At 40.4% G+C, this 20462-nt stretch overlaps 1 protein-coding gene across 1 annotated transcript in view; it reads right to left on the bottom strand.

Moving 5' to 3' along the window:
* Positions 1–2724: 2724 nt before the first annotated feature.
* The window catches only part of exd3 (exonuclease 3'-5' domain containing 3), a 36660-nt gene continuing 18922 nt past the window's right edge, over positions 2725–20462 (bottom strand). The window contains exons 19-20 of the mRNA XM_072455305.1: positions 3263–3329; positions 2725–3173 (exon numbers count right to left, since the gene is read on the bottom strand). Of these exons, the coding sequence (XP_072311406.1) occupies positions 2818–3173; positions 3263–3329 (423 nt within the window). The 3' untranslated portion in view covers positions 2725–2817. The remainder of the gene's footprint in view (positions 3174–3262; positions 3330–20462) is intronic.

The raw sequence follows: 20462 nt of genomic DNA, 5'->3' as shown, positions 1-20462 counted from the left end.
AGAGGGGCTTATTCCGGACCCGGAGCTGCTGTCGACTCACTCAAACAGCAATAAAAAATACAGTAGATTTTTATGCGATGTGGTTAGAGTAATTAGAGCAGAGGCCGAGTAGGTTGAGGACGCAGATTCGTGCGCAGCGAGACCCGCTTGGCTCGTGTTTGGGTTTTTAGCTCACGTCCTCCACGGTCGGGTGTTTATGTGCTGACTTTTATCCAACTTAATTATTGACTGTAAACGTAGACCGTGCATTAGTTTGCCTGATTATCTACATTTGGACCAGTGTGTTCATAAATAGTAATCTAATCCGTTTATATTAAAACACCATTGTATTACCTGTTACGTATTATTTGCAGCCCTAGAAATAGCCTCTGTTTAGTATGAGGTTATTTTATTACCTTATATGGGAGGAGGAGGGAGGGTATCAAAACCCATTAAGATCAATTTATTAGAAAAAAATCTTAAACTAACTCTTTGTGTGTCTTTGATATATAAATGATATTAAAAACTCCACATGTCGAGCATTCAAAGTGATTCTAGTAAAAAAATAAACATGTTTCACATGAGATGCATGCACGAGGTGATGAGGTTTTGTTTTGACAACCTGCAGTAATGACTATTCAAACAACTCTTAACCAGATATTTAGAGGAATGTATAAGAAAACTTCTTGTATTGGAACTTAAAACATGCGGCCACATGAAACACTTTCCTCTCCTGGCCCCATACAAAGTGTAAATACTCCAGTTCCTATGTCATAATCTGACTCTTATTTGCAAAGGGGAGGACAGTTCAAAAGAACGCTCTACATGCCACTCTTCCACAATTACAAATGAATGTTGTTGCAATAGGGATATTACAGCATATGTGAAAATAATACATTTGTCAAGAGCCAGCTCTGAAGAATGGACTTGTATAGACATATATCGCTGCTCGATGCTCTGCATGAGAACTTTTGAGTCACGTCTGGACACTAATCCTCATAATCTCAAACTGTCCAGAGCAGCCCTCACTTCCCAGTTTTCAAGATTTCCCACAAAAGTTTATTCGCTGAAATTTGACACTCTGAACACCTTTAATTGCTTTTGTAAATTGGTTCTTCAGAAATACAATACTCAAAATGTCAAATGTACCGTCATAAAACAGTGCTGAGAACATTCTTGAATAAAACACTATTCAAGCCCAAATAACCCAGACTGTATCTTGTCTGTGTCCATAGGGGAGATGAGTGATGAATATGGAAGATCAAATCCTAAAACTATTACATAATTACTAGTTGATTCACTTTTTTCCAATCTAGAGTGGCCACACAAATAAAATGCCACAATTTTAATTAAGTTTATATTTTGAGATGAACGTTTTCTGACAGTCTGGCAGCTTAGGACTGTGACAAAGAAAACAGTCCCTGTAACTAATCACGGGTGTGTCCAGACTCTTTTTACAGGGGTGGCACCAGGCACCAGGGTGGCACCAGGGTGGCACCAAGGCCGTAAACTATTAAAGAAAGCGGCAAGACGCTTGTTCAGTCAAATGTAAAATTCTTGGATGACTTAGGGTCCGTTTGTATATTCCAAACACAAAAATTAAGAAAATTACCTTAAAATGAAACAACAAATAATTTTGGCCTGGACTTTTTAATTTATTAAGTCCCTATAAACTCAAACAGATTTACTCCTTCATATGTTTACCAGAGAAGATTGGGTGAGATTTTAAATGTGATTTTGTGTGTGAGTGAGTGTACATACATATGTCTATATATACATATATGTATGTATGTATATATATATATATATATATATATATATATATATATATATATATATATATATATATATATATATATATATATATATATATATATATATATATATATATATATATATATATATATGTGTGTGTATATATATATATATATATATATATATATATATATATACACACACATATATGTATATATATATATATATATATATATATATATATATATATATATATATATTTGTAAGGTTAGTGGGTAAAAGTGCCCCAATCTTGCTGTTAATTGTCTGCTGACAGAATATGAGCCTTTGAGACAGCTAATTAGACCTGATCTGACAACAGTTTTACCTGAAGAGTAACCTGACAAAAAGAATAGATCACTGTTGACTCAAGGTGACAAACACATCATTAAAGTTTATTAATGTACGACTGTGACTGACACTTTGTATATAACGCACGCTGAAGTCAAACAAATATGACTTGTCTATTTAGTTGTTTATTGCATGATTGTGGCTAATAAAACTTAATTATATTACCTGTGGGTTAATTATATGACTGTACAAACATTTAGGTGTGGTGTCACTGAAATGTTTTGACCGTTAAATATTCCGCTGCCTGGATCAAATAAGAAATGTGGAAGCCATTACAGCTTTTGTTATTCAGAAAATATCGTCTTTCTCAATAAAGCGCCCACATTAAAGTTGTTTATTTCTGTTGATTTTAGGGTGATTAAACAAACATATAAAAGCAAAGAAATATAAAACAAAACTCTGATTCATTTGTATTTAAAAACCTGAGCAATAACACAGAATATATAAAAGAACAATGCATTTAAAATTAAACTTGAACAATCTCTTTCAGAAAACCAAGGATCATACGAGTACAGCCAAATTTTGTGTGAAATTATACATCATATTGTAACTACTTTTGTTTAGCTATAGAAATGAAAAAGAATCCAGAGATCAAGTATTCAAAGTATATGCAGTCTTTTATCAAGTTTGCATTGGCCGCCACGTCTCATTTTAATGCCACTTAAGCTTTCTCAGACTCATTTTAAGGACACATCACTGAGCTGCCGCAGCAGTCGCATTCTCCGTGCCCGGGTTTGTGATGTGAAAGACGTCCTGAAACATGGACAGGACGCGCTCAAAGTGTGAGCCGTCCCAGAACACCTTCCCACATCTGGTGCACGCATAGAACACCGGGATCTTGGGCAGGAGGCCGTGGGGCACTGTGTGGAGCTGGAGGGGCGCCCCACCGGGAAAGGTCAGGCTGTCTGGGTCCAGGCCTGACAGAGAGGCCCAGCGACACTGGTGCGTGTACCTGGGGAGGGCAGGGGTCGCGCCGGAGGTCGACGGCTCCGCCTCCATCTGCTGCAACACTTGATCACTGAGGTTTACGTCCTGGTCCTGGAGGAAGCCTATTGACGGAAGAAAAACCTTTTAAAAAAAACTGCTGTGATGGAGAAAAAGGATATTAAATACAAGGAGTATTTGCGTTTTGACAAACCTCCACGTTTGAGCATATTTATCATGTCTGCTCTGGGCACTGCTACGTACTCGTCACTGTTGCAAGCCTGGAAAACACAGACAAATGATAAAACAGAGAAATGTGTTTATGATCTGTATTGTCTTCATTCAGCATGGAAAATGTAAGAAGACCACATATTTCAAATGGTACTATAAACTTTGAGATATTATTATTACCCTAAAATAAGTAAAGAGGGACTGCAACTAATGATTTTAGTAGACTTCTAGATAGGGAGTATTTATGAATAAAGTGTATTATTTTGCTGACATTTAATAGACTGATTAATAGAGACTGATCCATCCTCGCCGTGTGAGGGAGAGGTTTTGCAGGTCTTTCCTTCCTGCTGCTGTCAGACTTTATAACAAACACTGCTAGCCCTGAACACGTGCAATACTTGACATACTTGACTGACTTAATCATGTGCAATACCGTCATATTCATGTGGAATACTGAATTAACCATGTGCAATACCGTCATATTCATGTGGAATACTGAATTAACCATGTGCAATACTGTCATATTCATGTGGAATACTGAATTAACCATGTGCAATACTGTCATATTCATGTGGAATACTGAATTAACCATGTGCAATACTGTCATATTCATGTGGAATACTGAATTAACCATGTGCAATACCGTCATATTCATGTGGAATACTGAATTAACCATGTGCAATACTGTCATATTCATGTGCAATTACTGTCGTACTCACAAGCAATTAAGGCCATATTCATGTGCATACAACTGATGTAAATAAGAGTGTTTTGTTTACTTACCATTAGTATTAGTATTATTTAGTCTTATGCTAGCTATTTTTTTAAACTTTACTTTATTTTTTTATTTCATTATTATTTTATTATTATCTTTTTATTTTACTTTTTAGTATCTAATTCCGTTGCCTTTGTTATAAAAAGTCTTTTCATATATGTATAGTCCAGAGAATGATTATTTATAATAGTTGTCTAGTCATGATTAGTCCCTTGATTGCTGCAGCCCTAATCTCTTTCCACTGTGATGACAAACATGCAGGTCCCAGGTTCTTGCTCTGCTGTGAAGAGACTTAAGTGGTGCAGAATAACACGGATCAGTGTGTGTGTGTGTGTGTTTGTGTGTGTGGAGACAGCGTTTGCACCACGGTGGCGTTCACATGTCTGTGCCGACCTTTCCCTCTCCATGGTAGAGGTCTGGCTGTGAGGACATTAGTGGCCCCGTATGCCGGCCCTTGATGAGCACACAGCCCTTGTCTGTAAACCATCCTGCGGCACGTCGGCGCTAAAAGCTTCGTCAATACACCTGAGACCCCACCCAGCAAACACAGCTCCACTTAAGGCTGGCTCGTAAATCACGCGCCACATTAGAGCCCTTGTCTCAAAGATCCGTCAACTGTCTTCACTTGACAGTTAACGGATCTTGAATGGGCTTGAATGAAAACCGGGTTTGAAATGAGTCATAAAGCCTTCAGTTTTGAAGTTCGAAATGATTACTTTTACTTAGTAAAACAACTCCGTCTACATGTTTCCATATAACGGAATTCAAAACATTCTGAAAAGGTGAAATATTAGTAGGAACTAGAAATGGACTTATCAATATCAAGTGTATATAATTAAAACTATTCCAAAAAGAGTGACATCAATGTCTAGTGTAATCTCCCAAACAAGAGTATACAGTGACATTTCTGCACTTTAGTGGTTGATTTTTGTTATTTTACATATTTATTATTATTATGTATTGTTATTTGACTCTCACCCAAGCACATTTTACCACATTACTGATGCTTTGTTAAAATATGATTTCGATACTGTAACTGAGAAAAATCCAGGTATTCATTTTTGGTCAATATTGTCCACCCCTAGGAACTTCCATCTTAAAGATATTTCCAATGTTCACACTTTTACAGCCTCGTCTTTGGAAACCTTTTCAACATTGAGTCATATTTTACCTGTTACATTCACTTTAACTGTATATTGCTAGTGGGTTGTAGGTTGTAATTGTATACTGAACAAAACCTTGACAGAGTAGACTTTTTGATCACTCAGTCCACTGTCATACTGGTCATACTGGTGAGGAAACATCTAGGCTGGTCCCTGTGTTTGCACGTGGCTTGTGAGGTCAAGACTGGAGAGCAGGGCTAGACAGTGGAGGTGTGGGAATGGCAGAGGTGTCATCTCCCGTCTTGTCTGGGAATGGAGCCTGTCTCTGCCTGAAAACCTCTCCGTCGTCTCTACTCGAGTGTAGAACCCGGGGCGAGCATGAGGGAAGACGCACCAAGAGAGAAGACCAGGCAGACAAAACAGCTCACACGTCTCGACTAGACTACTGTATGCCCTCCGCAGTGTGAATACAAATGTTCCCAGTGCGCACACATGACTCTCACTTAGGAGCAGCCAGGAAAACAGACAGACCCAGCTATTTGCTCAGCTCACAGTTTTCCCAGAGCCGAGCAAGCCAGAACCTGCTCTGAACTCCCAAGGCTTAGCGGCGCAGAGGCAAGCACACACGCACACAGTCTCCAATGCACGCAACCTGGATGGAAACAATTTAGTGTCTTGATTAAGCAAAACACAGCCACATACAAGACTACAGGAAAAAAGAGGCTTTGCTGATCAAATAATACACGTAAATATGTCCATTCTAAGCTACACTGTGGCTAATCCACAGTGGTCTAAAGAAGGGCTCAGAGGCCAGACAATATAAGAAGTGGCAGCTCCACTACATACAGGTGGATTATCTGCACATCTACTTGCGAGAAAAGCATCAAACTGACAATGAAGTCAAACAAACTCAAATATGAGAAGAGTGTGTGATCATTTAACACAAGGTCACTACAGCGCTGGCACTCCACAGATCTGTTTCCTGAAATGTTACTGTTAAACACATGCCTCCAACACGCTCTAGTAAGAATAGGCAGATCCCTTTGGCTTAGAGAACGCCCTTTACATGTCTTATTTCAGTTAAAGCGTTACCAAGATCAAATCAGCCACATAAATGCATTCTATAACCCAACTACACATGGCTTTGTGTATTTGTTACATCTGCATTTTCTCACTCTTTCTGCCCATTGTTCTTTGTGTTTTTCAGGGAAACTCCTGCATTCTCACACTCCGTGTGGCCGTGCCAGAGAAAGAATGCTCCTTGCCGTAACAACAAAGGCTATCTAAAGTGTGATACTGCGTTTCAAAGGATGGGAGGTGGTGGAAAGAGGAGAGAAAGGGGATAGTTGAGAGGAGCAAGGAAAAAGAGGGAGGACGGGGGGTAACATACTCAAACACTCACACACACAGACGCTCCCTGTGCAGCGCTCTGTAGGCAGCTCCCATGGGAAAATCCTGGTCCAGTCTAAAAAAAGGAGTGGCTTTTCGGACGGTAATGGGTCACATGGTCAAAACAGCCAATTGGGCACAAGCGATGTGGTTCAAATTGTGGTAAGTCAGGTAAAGGGCAGCGTGGGAACTATGAGATGTGTGCAACAGAGGAGAAAGAAAGCCTCGTGTTTTCCCTCCAAAAGTGTCTTTTTCTAGCTACTCTGAACTCTGAGCTTATTTGTGTAACCATCTGACGTGGCTGTGGTCTAAGACATACATACAGCCCATAAGAATATAGCAGCGCTTTCCAAGAAAAGAAAGCATACGTCCTACAAACCTTTTGTCCGGTACCACCATCCCATGACAGCAGAGTCGTCTCTGGTTCCTTATGATTATGTTTGAGCAGATGTCAAAGTCTGCCTGCATACAGCATTTGGAATTATGGCACGAAGCACTGGAAAAAACGGCTTCATGAGACTGTCACCGTGATCTGTGCCGAGATGATGTGGAGCTCCAAAACAGTCCAGTTTTTCTCTGTTTTCCCACAGAAGCCCAAGGTCAGCCTAGGTGATGCATGCTTTTCCCAACACTGATGTGAATCTCACACTGCTCCTTTTCACTGATGGAAACAACCTGTGGACCAGGGACCTCATTTATTTTCTTTGGAGAGCTAGAAGTTGAAAGGGAGTAGCAACAGTTTACAAAAACCTTCAGTTATGTTTGGTCATGTTCTTGGTATTTGTGAACAATCTTTCAAATGTTTTTTTTCCCCTCTCAATAATCGTAGAAATACAAATGTGATATTGTGGTATATATCCCCATTTCTGACACTTTCCCTTTATTTTGATCATTTTGACAATTGTTGGATGTGTTTGAAAAGACACAAAAACACATTTGAACACTATGAGGAACTTTGATTCCATCACATTTTGTTACGATTGAAAATGGGGCAAATGTATCAAAAAGCAATCATTGATATCGCAACAAATTTTATCCATCACAATAACACCAAGGTCATCCACCTGACACCTGACTTCATTTCTCCCTGTGGCCCTCAGAGGCAACTGTTGTTGTGATTTTGGGCCTTACAAAAATAAATTGATTTGATTTGATAGAAAAGTACTTTTAAAAATAAAAACGTTGAAAAAGGCTGATTTTATTCATGATTTCTATTTTGACTTATGAGCCTTGATTTAGTCTCTGTTAAGTTTTTATGTTGACACAGTTCGACTAAAGCACGGACATATTTATTTCAGTATAACAATAATTACATTTCAAATCATTGTGTCAAAAAGAGTATTCAAATAACACATAGCACAATAATCATAAATAATTTCCAATATTGTGCAACATTGATTGAACATACAATCAATTGCGTTAGGTGTGAAACTGTTTTCCCCCCACTCTTTTTTCTTGCAGAGAAAGCGTCACACGTGCCACTGCAAACTGTCTGTACTTTCCCACCACGTCCTGGGGGCATCTGGCCACCGTCACCTGCCGACGAGCCAGAGCTGATTACCACGTCTGTTAACTTAACCACTACCACCTGACCAAGGCCTGAACTTGGACCAGAGCAGAGCCTGTCGGGACTTGACATCACTCACACCTTCCGTCTGACTCACACACACAAACACACACTCACGCACGCACACACACAGGTACACACACACACCCCACAACGCACCACAGGCATGCAAAAGATGTAGGACGGCGACTTAAAGCGCGCACACGCCCTCCTTGAGTCACCTTGCACCCACACATTTCACCTGCGAGGAACACAAATCACACAGGACACGCTCTATTATATGCTTCCTCCTTTTCCCAGGCCTGTCAAACCAAACCTATACTTGAGTTTTAAGAGGCGCGAGGGTGAATGTGAAAACCTGTCGTTACCAGTCGCCGCTGTGGATGTCTATTTAGAGTTATTTGGCACGTCGTGTTGGCATTTTCAACATGCTACCTATCATCGCTACCTATCATCTTTGCATGTTTTCCCCTTGATTAATTGCATTTATTGTCATTGGTTACGGGGTAAAACATCTGCCGGCACACAACGTTCACGTCAGAACTAAAACACTACTACTGTGTTATAATAAAGGCTAGAGAGATCGTCGCCTATAGTACAGTAACCAACGTCCAGTTCTGGCAGCCATGTTGGAGTGGAAAATAGTGAGGGACTGCACATATTAGTTATAAGTTTGCAATGAATACTTTGATAATTTTACTTTTTAGTTTTTGCACTTTATCTAACGCTCATGTGAACTAATGTGACAATATGTTGAAAAAAATATTTTAGGCAATCAATTCTTAATTTATAGTACCTGCCATGAAATAAACAGAAAAATGATCAAAGTTGTGTCCATAAGGCATTAGTGACACACAAACGTAGGTTATTTCAGCATAAAATACAGACCAGTGCAGTGTTTTCAGGGTGAATATTTGTTTTCATAATTCAGAAGTCCTGCATTCTCTGATTCATCATCCACAAATACACCATTATATGTTAATTAAAATATATTCGTCTGTTTTTACATTATTTTCTATTAAAACGTTGCTCTTCCTCCACTCCCAAGATGGCCACCGCAACAGAACCCACTTATTAACTTAAAGGAATAATGGAGGATTTTTCGCCGATTTGAGAACTCAAGCGGAAGTGCGCATTCGCACTCCCCCGGTGCGGACGCACAAAAAAGCCTTGTTGCTACACGTGCGTTTGTTTATTAGCGCGACGGATCGCATCTCTCGTCTTCGTAGATTTCAGTCTATTCTGAGCCAGCTCGAACTGTCTTTCTCTGTCTTAATTTTGTCCTGTACACTGAGGGAACTATATTATGATAGATCAATGCTGTGATGTGGACGAGCCAGAAAGAGGCTTCAGGTGAGCAGTAGGTGCGTTCTATGATTGAGGACTAATCGGCAGTCCACGCCACGAGGAAATGACTCAGATTTGGCGCTAAAAAATCGTCTTTAATCATTAAAACTCAATGGCTTTAAGCATGCTTTTTATTATTAAAAATGAACCCAACATTTGTGAAAACACAACATTTAACTGTTAATAAACCTACAAACAGATAAGTCCAGAAACAAAATTTACTTAATGAGGTTTGCCGTGACAGTTACTATATTTTTTACATGTCTTTATACATGTCTTTATTTAAAAATAAACATTACAAAACTTTAAATATTAAATAATGAAAATATAGTGAACCTAACGATGAGCATGACTAACTCAAATCCCGCAAATTACTCAAATATTTGATTGACTATTAATGGTGTGTTCACTAAAGTTGGATTGGATTGACTATAGGGCCAGTGCTTAGAGCTCTGTCCATTATGGCCTTGACTGCCAACCGTTACCAAAACATCATAACTTTTGATGGTTGTTTAAAGGGGAATTCATCAATGTCAGACCTGCCAAACAAATTGTTGACAAAAAAATGTTCCTCGACTTCAACACACCCCAAGGCAGGCCGCGCAGAAACCAAGTCCAATTTCCAGCAAAGTACATTTTGTTATGATCACAGCAGCATGCTGGTACAAGTGAAATCTTATCATAATAAAACACGAGATGCGGTTCTACAAGCCTAAGTGCCCCGCTTTAACTCTGACTCGATCTGTTTGGCAAAGTCAGTTTTGTTTTCGACAATTTTCTCATGAACAACTTGGCCTCTGCGTGACTGCCTCTCCCCCCACTCTCTTCACAGGAGCTGTCCAAAAGAGGTAATAATGAGGAAGATAATGACAGATAACACGTCCCATCACTGCACAAACAGCCCTTATGCCGTTCCCTCGGGGTTTGGCACCGTCACTTCATTCTGTCTGTTACCCACTCAACCTTCAACCCAATCCTCCATAGCTTCCCGCTGTCCAATTCAACCTATGTCTTCTCCTGTCCCGCGCCGACCAGCCCCTTCCAGAGCCCCCCTTCAGTCTCTTGTGCCTCACCTCGAACCTCGCTTTATTCCTCTGCTTCTCCAAGTACTTCTTTTTGCGCCCTTGTCTCTTCAGATGCCGGATAGCTGGGGCCGCTCTAAGCCAAACAGCTCAGGAAAACAACGTGCTGAAAAGGTCTGTTGACAATGCGGCTCGCCAGGCAATGAGTCTTGAAGAGGGATAAAAACAGCTCATCTCGCCGATATAAAAAAGATGGATTAAGCCTCTAGACAACCTCCGCTGTGGCTTTAAACCATAATAACTTAGCTGCTTTTCAAAGTTGGAATGGTCAGAGTATCTATTTTTTCAAAGTTGGAATAGTCAAAGTATCTCTTTTGTCTTTAACAGTGACACCCACACACAGCGGAATAAAATAGCAGAATAAAAGCAACATTTTTATAATACTGCAACTGCATAATCTGGATACAGTACTCAAAAACAGGAAAGTCCAATCATAGCAGCTCAGACTGGATTAAAATTCACAGTTGGAGTTGTGACAGTGTGTGTTGCATGCATGAGTGAGAACCAGACTATGATCTGCAGGGGCTGATGGTCTATGTGGTCTGGAGGAGCAAAATACTAATGACCAGAAACATGTTTAAAAAAGAAATATATTTTTTAAAAGTGTACTCATTAATACCTCCTTGTTCCCAAAAAAACTTTAAAAAAAACATGTGTGTGGCTGTCAAACTTGAAATGTTTTAATAGAGTAAAAAAAAACTGACTCTTGTCAGTCACCGTGTGGAAAGGTAAAACACTAAAGACTGGAGCAAATGGCGTGCGCTGTGCATTATCACTCGTCACTTATCACAACAACTGCTTTTCACTGTAGGTGCGACTGTTAGTTTCACATTTGCCTTCATTGAGCCCAGTGGCTCCAAATTGTGCTGTCTAGAGTGCCGTCTGTCTGTCTGTCTGTCTACACCGCGACACCAAAGCAGTAAACTATGTGCATTCCTTCCGCCAAAGCCATTCAACCTGAGACGCTACGACATCCTCCATCATCCAAACTGTCGCAACACCCACAAACTCAAACTGAATATCCGTCGCGACATCTTGACCGTCACGGGAGAGCGGCGGATCCGTGAGCTCAACGCCTATCGCTGTCGGGCGCATAGTTCCCCCTCCTTCCCCCGGCGCTCTTCCCTCTGTTCTCTTCTGCTCCTGATGCAGAGGCTCGCAGGCATGCAGGGAATGTTATTGTAATGCAGAGTGATTCATCCACGACTGTAAATATTGACAGTGCCAGTGGCGGCTGCTCCAGGCTGTGCAGTCCCAGAGCCACAAGTTAAAGAAGGGGATGGAAGGCCTGCCAGTTTTCTTTAGAGCAAGGACAGACGACCGGCAAGAGTTTTACAAGCGAATGAAGCAATATAATGTTAAACAGTCACAGATCATAAAACATACAATGACTGCAATGTAAAGTAGGTTCAAATACTACAGGCCTCTACAACGTCCATCACTAGTACACGATTACGCTGTTGAGTTATACCTCTTGAGAAGTGCTCGTTCCAAAAAGCAGTGCTACAAAGACAACAGAAGTATGTAATACAATCATTATTCAAAAACTTAAACCCTCATTTGTCCAGGTGTGATCTAATGCTCTCTCAACATATTGGCCATTTTACTTTTTCATTTAATCCACTCCAAACATTTACATGGGCCATTGTATCTTCAAAGGCTGTTCTTAAAATGCAGTTTTATTCCATAAACACGTGAATTGATCAGCACTTAAAGTAGCACCTGCACACACCAAACTTTTCAACTTGTACTTAACACGATTCAGACAGAAATTGTTTCGTTGATAGCTAGATAAAAGTTTTATTCAAGTTGAAAATATTTTGGGAAATTTTTAGTCGGATCGAGTTTACTCAAAATGCATGGTGCATGATAGTCAAAGTCCTCAAAACAGTGTCCATAACAGTGAAAATGTAACTGAAACCCATGAATACAGCATTTTACAGATGAGTACAATGGAATAGATAAGATCTGAGTAATTTACCACTTTACAACTCATGTAAATCACAGACTAAACAGATCATGGGAGCAGTTAGAGGTCCTGTAAGTAAAAAAGATAGTGAGTGCATGTCATTGTGAACTGTAATTGTAATAGGACCGCAAATGCCCCACAGCTTTATGGGACAATGGAGAATGTGGTCACATTACGAACACACGTTTTATGGTCTGCTCACGGTCTGGACTTAAGTTGTTTCCATTTATTCAAGTTATTTGGACTCAGATGCCTGGCATGGATGAAATATTCCCAATTGTGACTATATTAATGATTAGTGTTAACATTAAAGAAAGTGGAGGTGAAAAATTACCTGCAGATTCCATGGAAACAAACATTTTTCAAAGTTGGGGATAATGGAGATAGATATGATTTATGTCATACTGGACTCCAGGCCAAAATACGAGGTTTGTGGAGCTGCAAGCCAGCTCACATAAGGACACACGTTTTATTATGTTTTAATAGATTTAGTATGTTTAATAGAAACATGAAAAGTGCTGGACTATTTTTTTGGCAACAAAACTACCCAATGGTGCAGTATACATTTTAAATACGTCGAGGAGCATCAATCATTTGAGAGTTGGTTGAAAATATGCATGTACAAGAATCACAGATGCAAACCACACACATAACAGTAATCATAGAGAAGAGATTATTAAAGGTGCACGATAACTTCTGGAGGAGGGTGCACTACCTGTATGTCTCCATAGAAATGTAGAATTATTGTAGTACGGTATTAAACTTAATATTCTCCATGGAGACCAAGTTACAAGTCAGATCTGTGGAGAGGCGAACCAGCTCAAAGCTCACAGCTCAGAATGCTTGTTTTTTAAGTACATTTTAGCAGTAAAAACACCTGCAACTGACTAAATGCAAAATAGATGGTTTAATGCTACACTGAAACATTTTAGGCAAAGAAATGTGATCTCCATGGAGACAAGCAAATGGTGGATACTCTTCCAGAAAAGTTAAAAAGTGCATCTTTAACTGACTGTTAAAGATGGACTGAATTGAAGTATGTAGTTTGTATGATATTGTTGCCTTTGAGGGAGATACAGATGACTTTCCCATTGCAACAGATGACTTTCCCATTGCACCTAATCTTGCAGAGCAACTGGTTACAGCATAAAATAATACAAAACAAACTTAAACTTTACATTTCAACCAAATAATTGATGACATTTGCAAAGAATAGTATTGTTATTTGATTAATATTTTATAAAGATAACTTTTTCAAAAGGACTGAATTAGGTTGGTTATAATCCAGCCACACACAGCTCACAAAGCAGAGGCTCAGCAGGTCGAGATAAAAGCAAATAAAAGAGGCAGAGGGCTCGGGGTTAAGTGCTAATAACGATGCAGGATGGGACATTAAAGTGCGTTTGAGTTCAAGCTCACATCAAAGTTTTTCAGGGAGCCTTGTTCATGTCAACAGGACGCGGCGCAGGAGATGGACGCGGCTTTGGAACGGCAGCGAGGTGCAGGGGGAGGTCAGATAAGTGGGGGTGGTGGGTGTAAAAAGGAAGCGCTACACGATGGTGAACAAAGGCTGGAGGGAAGAGCGGGAGGGGCTGCAGGGGAGAGGGAGAAGTGGGTCGTAGGTGAGAGGTTGGAGGGGGGGGGTCTGCTGGAGGGGGCTCCCCATGCTGTTTACCAGAGTTCATTCATCCAGGCAAAGGTTTCACTGGGTTTGTTCCCCAATTCCACATGAATCACAACCAGAGTTCACCCAAGAGAGTTGAACTTTGGAGGAAGAACGTTCAGTGGTATTTTTCTGCTTTATCATAAAGACTGATGCTTTTGCACACCACTAAGGTTGATGTTTGACCAGCTGCAGTATTCAGTCACACAAGGGGAAACCAAATGTTGCTGAACAAAATTTTTACTTTGGGTGAGAGTGTTGAAAGAATGTTGCAAAGAAAACTTACATCTTCATATATGGCTAATCAAAACAATGCGACTTAAATCTGCCCTAAATGTTACATTTTCCCATTAAATTATACAGTTCAGAATTTCTAGCAAAAATCATACATACATACATACATATGAATAACCGATACATGTTATGTGCATTTCATTTATACATCCATGAGCTTTCAATGTCAATATATACTTTACATACACTGACCTATGGGTGCATAAGTAAGAAGTGTCTCTGCAGAGAGAGTTCCTGCGGCATACACCATCTTTAATTTCACCCCTCTGTCCCTTCCCTCCCTCCCTCCCTCCACTTTAGCTCCCTCTCTCCGACCAGCGCCGGCAAATTCCCTCGGGCCAGGGGCAGTCCCCTTTCAGTCTCCAGTGACACAGTAATTAGAAGTGTGGGAACTGAATCTGGGCCTCTCTCTGAGCCCCTGCCCCTCCCCTCACTGGCCATCGCTGGCCCTTGCCCCCCTGAGCAGCTTTGGGGTCCAGACCTTTTCCCTCTGAACTTCCTCTGCCACCTTCTTTTTAAGCAGTTCACCCCGGGAATACAGCACAGGTAGTGTTTCTGACCATTAACTACAGGAACTAATGACGCCACATAGATAAATATATTTATGTCCTTAAGCCAATTATCACTCATTAAATACAGTTTTTACAGTTAGCATTTTGTCACAATGTCCAATCAATGAATCAATGAAAAATATCACATCAAAGCTCAGATTATTTTTATCATTATTTTTTATAATGTATTGTATTATGTGGTGGTATTTATTTGTATGTATGATTTTGTATGGTGAGCAAGTTGTTTAGGCCCATAGCTAAGGAAAATCATGAAGCAGATCTCGCAATAAATGCCAGACAATTTTAATACAATAAAAAAAATAATAGGATAATAATGTTTTGTCTGCGCTAAAATCAGGTAACAATAGAATTATCCTAGTCCCACACTCGAACCTCTGGCTTAGAACGCACCCACACAACACGACTGTAATGAATGAGCAAAGCCTGCGATGACATACGACCGACTGGCATATTCAATTAACTCTATCTGCTTTGAAATTGCCCCAATCCTCGTGGGCCACCTGTGATGTTCATGGGAGCTCGGCATCGGCAACACTCTCAACCCCTTTTACCCCCCCCCCCCCCCCCCTCCTGCGCCACAGCCACACAGTCCTCTATCTCCTCGAACAGAGCAACGCTGTCCCTCCCGCGCTCTGTCAAGCCCCCCACCGCCGCTGCCTAACCCCCCCATCATTCGCTATCTCCGCGGCGATAACCATGGGAACGGCAGCACTGTGGGAACGGGCCACCAGTCGACCAAAATAGACAGGAGGAAAATGGAGGGAAAGAAAGAGAGAAAGGCGTCCCAAAGAGGGCTGTATGCGCTTGTGTAGGAGGTCCATGGGATCAAGCGGACAGACAGGTACTCAGGACTCCGGTCACCTCTGAGCTGCGACTAAAGGGAATGCCGGGTACTTTCGCTTCATTAATGCCACGCTGGATGTGGTGAGACATGCACAGGCTTTATGTTCTCAGACACATTTCCATTAACAGTTCTTTGACAAGTCCATGCACTGCCCCGTCACACCCAGTCACACCTTGAGACCTGCCAGAGTGATAACACTGGAATGACAGGTATCCACTGAACAAGGGAAGGGTACAAGCAGAGCCATAAAGGGGATGGAAACCAAAGCAAACTGTCAATAGAGAATGATTATATTTTCGATTTTCACTTTGTTGGTTTACAGAGACGAAATAAAAACTTCAGAACCCGACAGAGTGTCGTGTCCATAATGGTCTAGTTTTAAGAAAGAAATTTGCCCTGTTAAGTTGGACTTCGAAAATTGTATGATTTTGCATTTAAGCATCAAAGTTTGTAGTAAATTGCTTATCAATGCTTATCACCGGTAGTATCACCGACATGTCCAACCCTATTACTTTTCAATTTGAGATCGGTTAAACAAAAACAATCTTACAATTCTCTATATCAATTCACCAAAGGGTTAGGTTAAGCATGTAAAATCTGCTTTCTGACGTTTGCCCCCTATGTTATCCAACTTCCTGCATCCTGATGCTTCATAATTGACACGTCAAACAGATTTTGTCAGTGCGTAGCCCTGTTCTCCAGAGACTACAAACAAAAAGAGTTGCATGTAAACATGATCCTTTGGCTACATGGCATAAGTTAAATGGGACGCTGTTCCTATGAGAAACACTGGACACTGGCGTTCCTTGGCCTGAAAAGGGAGGAGGAGGAAGTCGGGAAAGACGTAAGTTGAGCATCATCAAATTTATTTATTTTTATGCCTTAACTTTTGTAATTTTCCATCACATTTATTGCATGAGTTTTAAGCCCTTACATTTATTTATTTTTTTAAAATAATAATCTGTGCACTTTGCATAAGAAGGGGCAATACTGACAAAAATGAATATCTCATAATTCAACATATATAATATTCAAACAATAGTAAGTCAATCCATCAGAAAAGTGTTAAAATAGGTTGTGGACAATGTAATATCTGTAAAATTCATCACAAAAGTGCAGAAATATCACCATATACCATTATTTGCAAGTTTACAACGTTTAATCAATTCTTTTTGTAATTTTTTTACTGTAAATCTTATACCCAATTTTGACATTTTGCATATTTTCAAGAAATATGCAACTCACTCACAATATTATCTACATTTAGATATAACCATGTAACAGCCATTTCCTTGCTGAATATGCACATTGATCTTGATCTGACACAACCTGCCTCTCCCTCATTAAAGATATCTCTAAGTCCATCAACCCCTTTTTATCTATCCACAGCGCCCCGTCCACTGGCTTTTTCCCAGGCCAGGCCGGCTGACCTCTGAAGCCTTCTACCTCTCGCTCCCTGGGGGTGGATTCTGCCGATGGTCATTCCCACCCCGCACAGACTTTCACTTTAATCTGACTCAGAGTAATGAAGGAGAAGCCCGGAACAAAACAAAGCACTCTGGTTTGCGTGTCTGCCCGCCAGTTCCCAAAGCAGCCTGATAGCATCTCATCACGCAAACCGCAGGCTTTGGGAAGAACCGCGGCAAGACTTGTAGTGCTTTCTCACATTCTCAAGCCCCAAGACATGCATGTACCATCAGAGAACAAGACGGCGGAAATCTGAAGAATGTTTGCAGAATGTACAGGCCGAATGTTAAACGGTTAAAACGTCACATGTCAAAATGAAGCTGCGCGTTCTGAAAAGCAGTGGCACTTCACAGGCGCTTTCACACAAACACCGCTGCAGTGAGCTTCACACACCGCAGCGCTGTGAGAGGCCTACCAACTATTATCTCCGTCTCCATGAGGTTTAAATTTGATTGTTGACACAACTCATTCTGGGAAACGGCTCACACACACACAGGTTTGCAACAACTCAAGCCTATAATCGATGAGGTTATTGTTGCCACGTTATGTAGGTCAGTGATTCCGAGTTTACTGCCAGTTCAGCTCATTAACCACACTCCCGAGTCTCTGGAACCAATTAACCAGTTAGCCTTTCCAAAAAAGTTAGCAGATGACTGATCTTTATTTGCAGTTTCACATGACTTAAGTGCCAGCGTGTGTAGCCTAGTACTGGCAAAGTGTCCAGTCGACTTTTAATACAGGTGACTTAGCCAGGAAAATATTGTCCAGACGGGTAATAAAATGCATCCTAAGTTCATAAATGGCACATTTTAATGCCAGTTATGAAGTCATTCAGCGAGCAGAACGGCTGCATACATTAGATGCTTTAGTGGCTATAGTATGAGTTCATTTGGCCCTGCTTTAAGTTCCTTTGGGAAACTTAAATACAATGCAGTTAATTGGTTCTCTGTTGGTCTGACAAAAAATGTTTTAGCCATGATAAATAATTTCCCCTTCTTATTTACATACTATATAAAAATACATTTTGAGATAATTTAAAGTAAAGTACATTTTCTAATGATTATGTAAGTTTTTATCCGTTTGTGTTGTGATTTTAATGCCTCTTTTCCTGTTATGTAAACCACTTGGAATTGCTTTGTATATGAATTGTGCTCTACAAATAAACATGCCTTGTCCATTTTGAGTGTAATGTTCTGCATTCAAGACGCCATAGCTCTTGAAATTCCTTTTCAAATGTGAGTCTAGTCATCACACTGTGAGTCGCACCTCAAGTCAAATTTGAGATTTGTTTATTACATGTGACAGAGGAGCTCATTGGTTGTCTATCATTTAGAACAAAATTGCAGATTAACAGCGTTTTATGCTTCGCTCATTGATTCAGGAAAATGCTATGTTTTTAAGTAATTCTTTTTTTAATCTTTTCTTTTATCCTCATAAGGAGCTATATTTGTTTTGATACGGACGTACGATGTGTGTCCCCGACTGGCCAATCCACCTGTCAATCATGGCATCTGAACTCGCTGCGATGAACCCGATAACCAGACTGATATTGATCTGTATAAAAAGAGGGACATTCTGGACTTTCCTGGCGAGTTTTCCCCTGCGACTGCACTATACATATTTTGTTCCCTGATTCTTTTTCTTAAACAGTGATGCACGAAGGTCTCAGCAGTGTAAAGGCCACTGCTCCCACCATGAAACGCTATCTGTCGGCGGGGCAGATTACTGTGATTTAAGATGTCCAAAATAATGCTGCCCGATGGTTGAATACTGACAATTTTTTGAATGTCTTCCCTGCACTTCTCCCCCATTTCACACTATAAAGTCCTATCCAATAAAACTTCAGTGCGAAGAAAGAACAGAAAATTAAATCGTGATCCACGGATGTCATAGATTATAACTCGATAGAAGAAAAAGCATGTTTAATGTTAATGTGCACATTTTAAAAGTATAAGTCCATATAGTGAGAACAAGTTCCACTTTTAAACTTCAACCATTAATTCACAAAACATTGCTACTATATAACTGTTATAATAAGGCAGTGGATCTGGAGTATTATTAAGTAGACTGGTGACATAACTACATCTTAATTACTATATTTAAGATATATTGGCTCCATGTCAGGCTGTTAAGTTGTTTCTCACACAAAAAGATGATGTAACCCTCAGATTCCTAACAAAAGTTATGGCTAAGTTCTGCTTTCACTGAACAGTCATAACAAACCAAGCTCAATACAACACAGAGGAGGTAAACATTGGTAGTTTGCCAGAAATATTCTTCTTTTTCATTTGTGAGAAAACGGCTAACAGCGCGGCTAACCAAAGGTATCTGGAGAACTCAAATAAAATAACCTAAAACAGATGGGCAATGCTTTCTCATAGATATTAAAGAAGACAAGGGCTTTGTCATTGTGTAAAAAAGGGAATTTGTGGTGAGAATTCAGATGTGTTCTGCGTTGCACAGCACAGAGTGTGGGAGAATGAGCGATGATTTACTGAGCAAAGACCGAAGATCACATTTCACCACCGCAAGGGAAACCATTATACCATGACCACTGACACAAAGACAGCCATAGCAGCACAATCTGTGATATGAAAACACAAATGGAAGTGCTGGTTTTCACAACATTTTTCTAAAGTTACCTATTACTTTCCATTGCAATGTGAGAAATCCTAGAGAGGTTGGGACGCTTACTGAAGTCTCTCATTAATCTTTGACCTATTTTAAGTTGCCTTCAGTCTTTCCTTTATTTAGGTGAATGTCATGTATTGCCTTGGCATATTTCTGCGTGATACTGTTGTCATTATTTGACCTATGCTGCTTGTTATTTTACTGCAAAGAATGTTGTTTCCCATAGGATCGTATTTAGAAGCCCAAGGCAATCACTCACAGCAGCGCAGTCTGGCCATGCAGCTACTGTGCTAAACATGAGAAACTTCCTCTTTCTGTGCGCACACTGGAGAGGAAAGCATCGGTAAGTAGTTCCCTTGCAGCGGGGGAAAGTAGACCCTCTCAAGTGCCTCTCGGCCTCCCCCACCTCCCCCACCGCCCAATAATGCTCTGCGAGTGAGGCGCACATACACACAGTGCGGTTTCTTCTCTGGAGGGGAA

This window comes from Eucyclogobius newberryi, unplaced genomic scaffold (genome assembly GCF_026437365.1).
Source record: "Eucyclogobius newberryi isolate DKJ021-1_F unplaced genomic scaffold, fEucNew1.0.hap1 SCAF_2, whole genome shotgun sequence".
NCBI classification, from domain to species: Eukaryota; Metazoa; Chordata; class Actinopteri; order Gobiiformes; family Gobiidae; genus Eucyclogobius; species Eucyclogobius newberryi.
The sequence above is the reverse complement of the archived record's forward strand: the minus strand, read 5'-3'. Positions and strand labels throughout refer to the sequence as shown.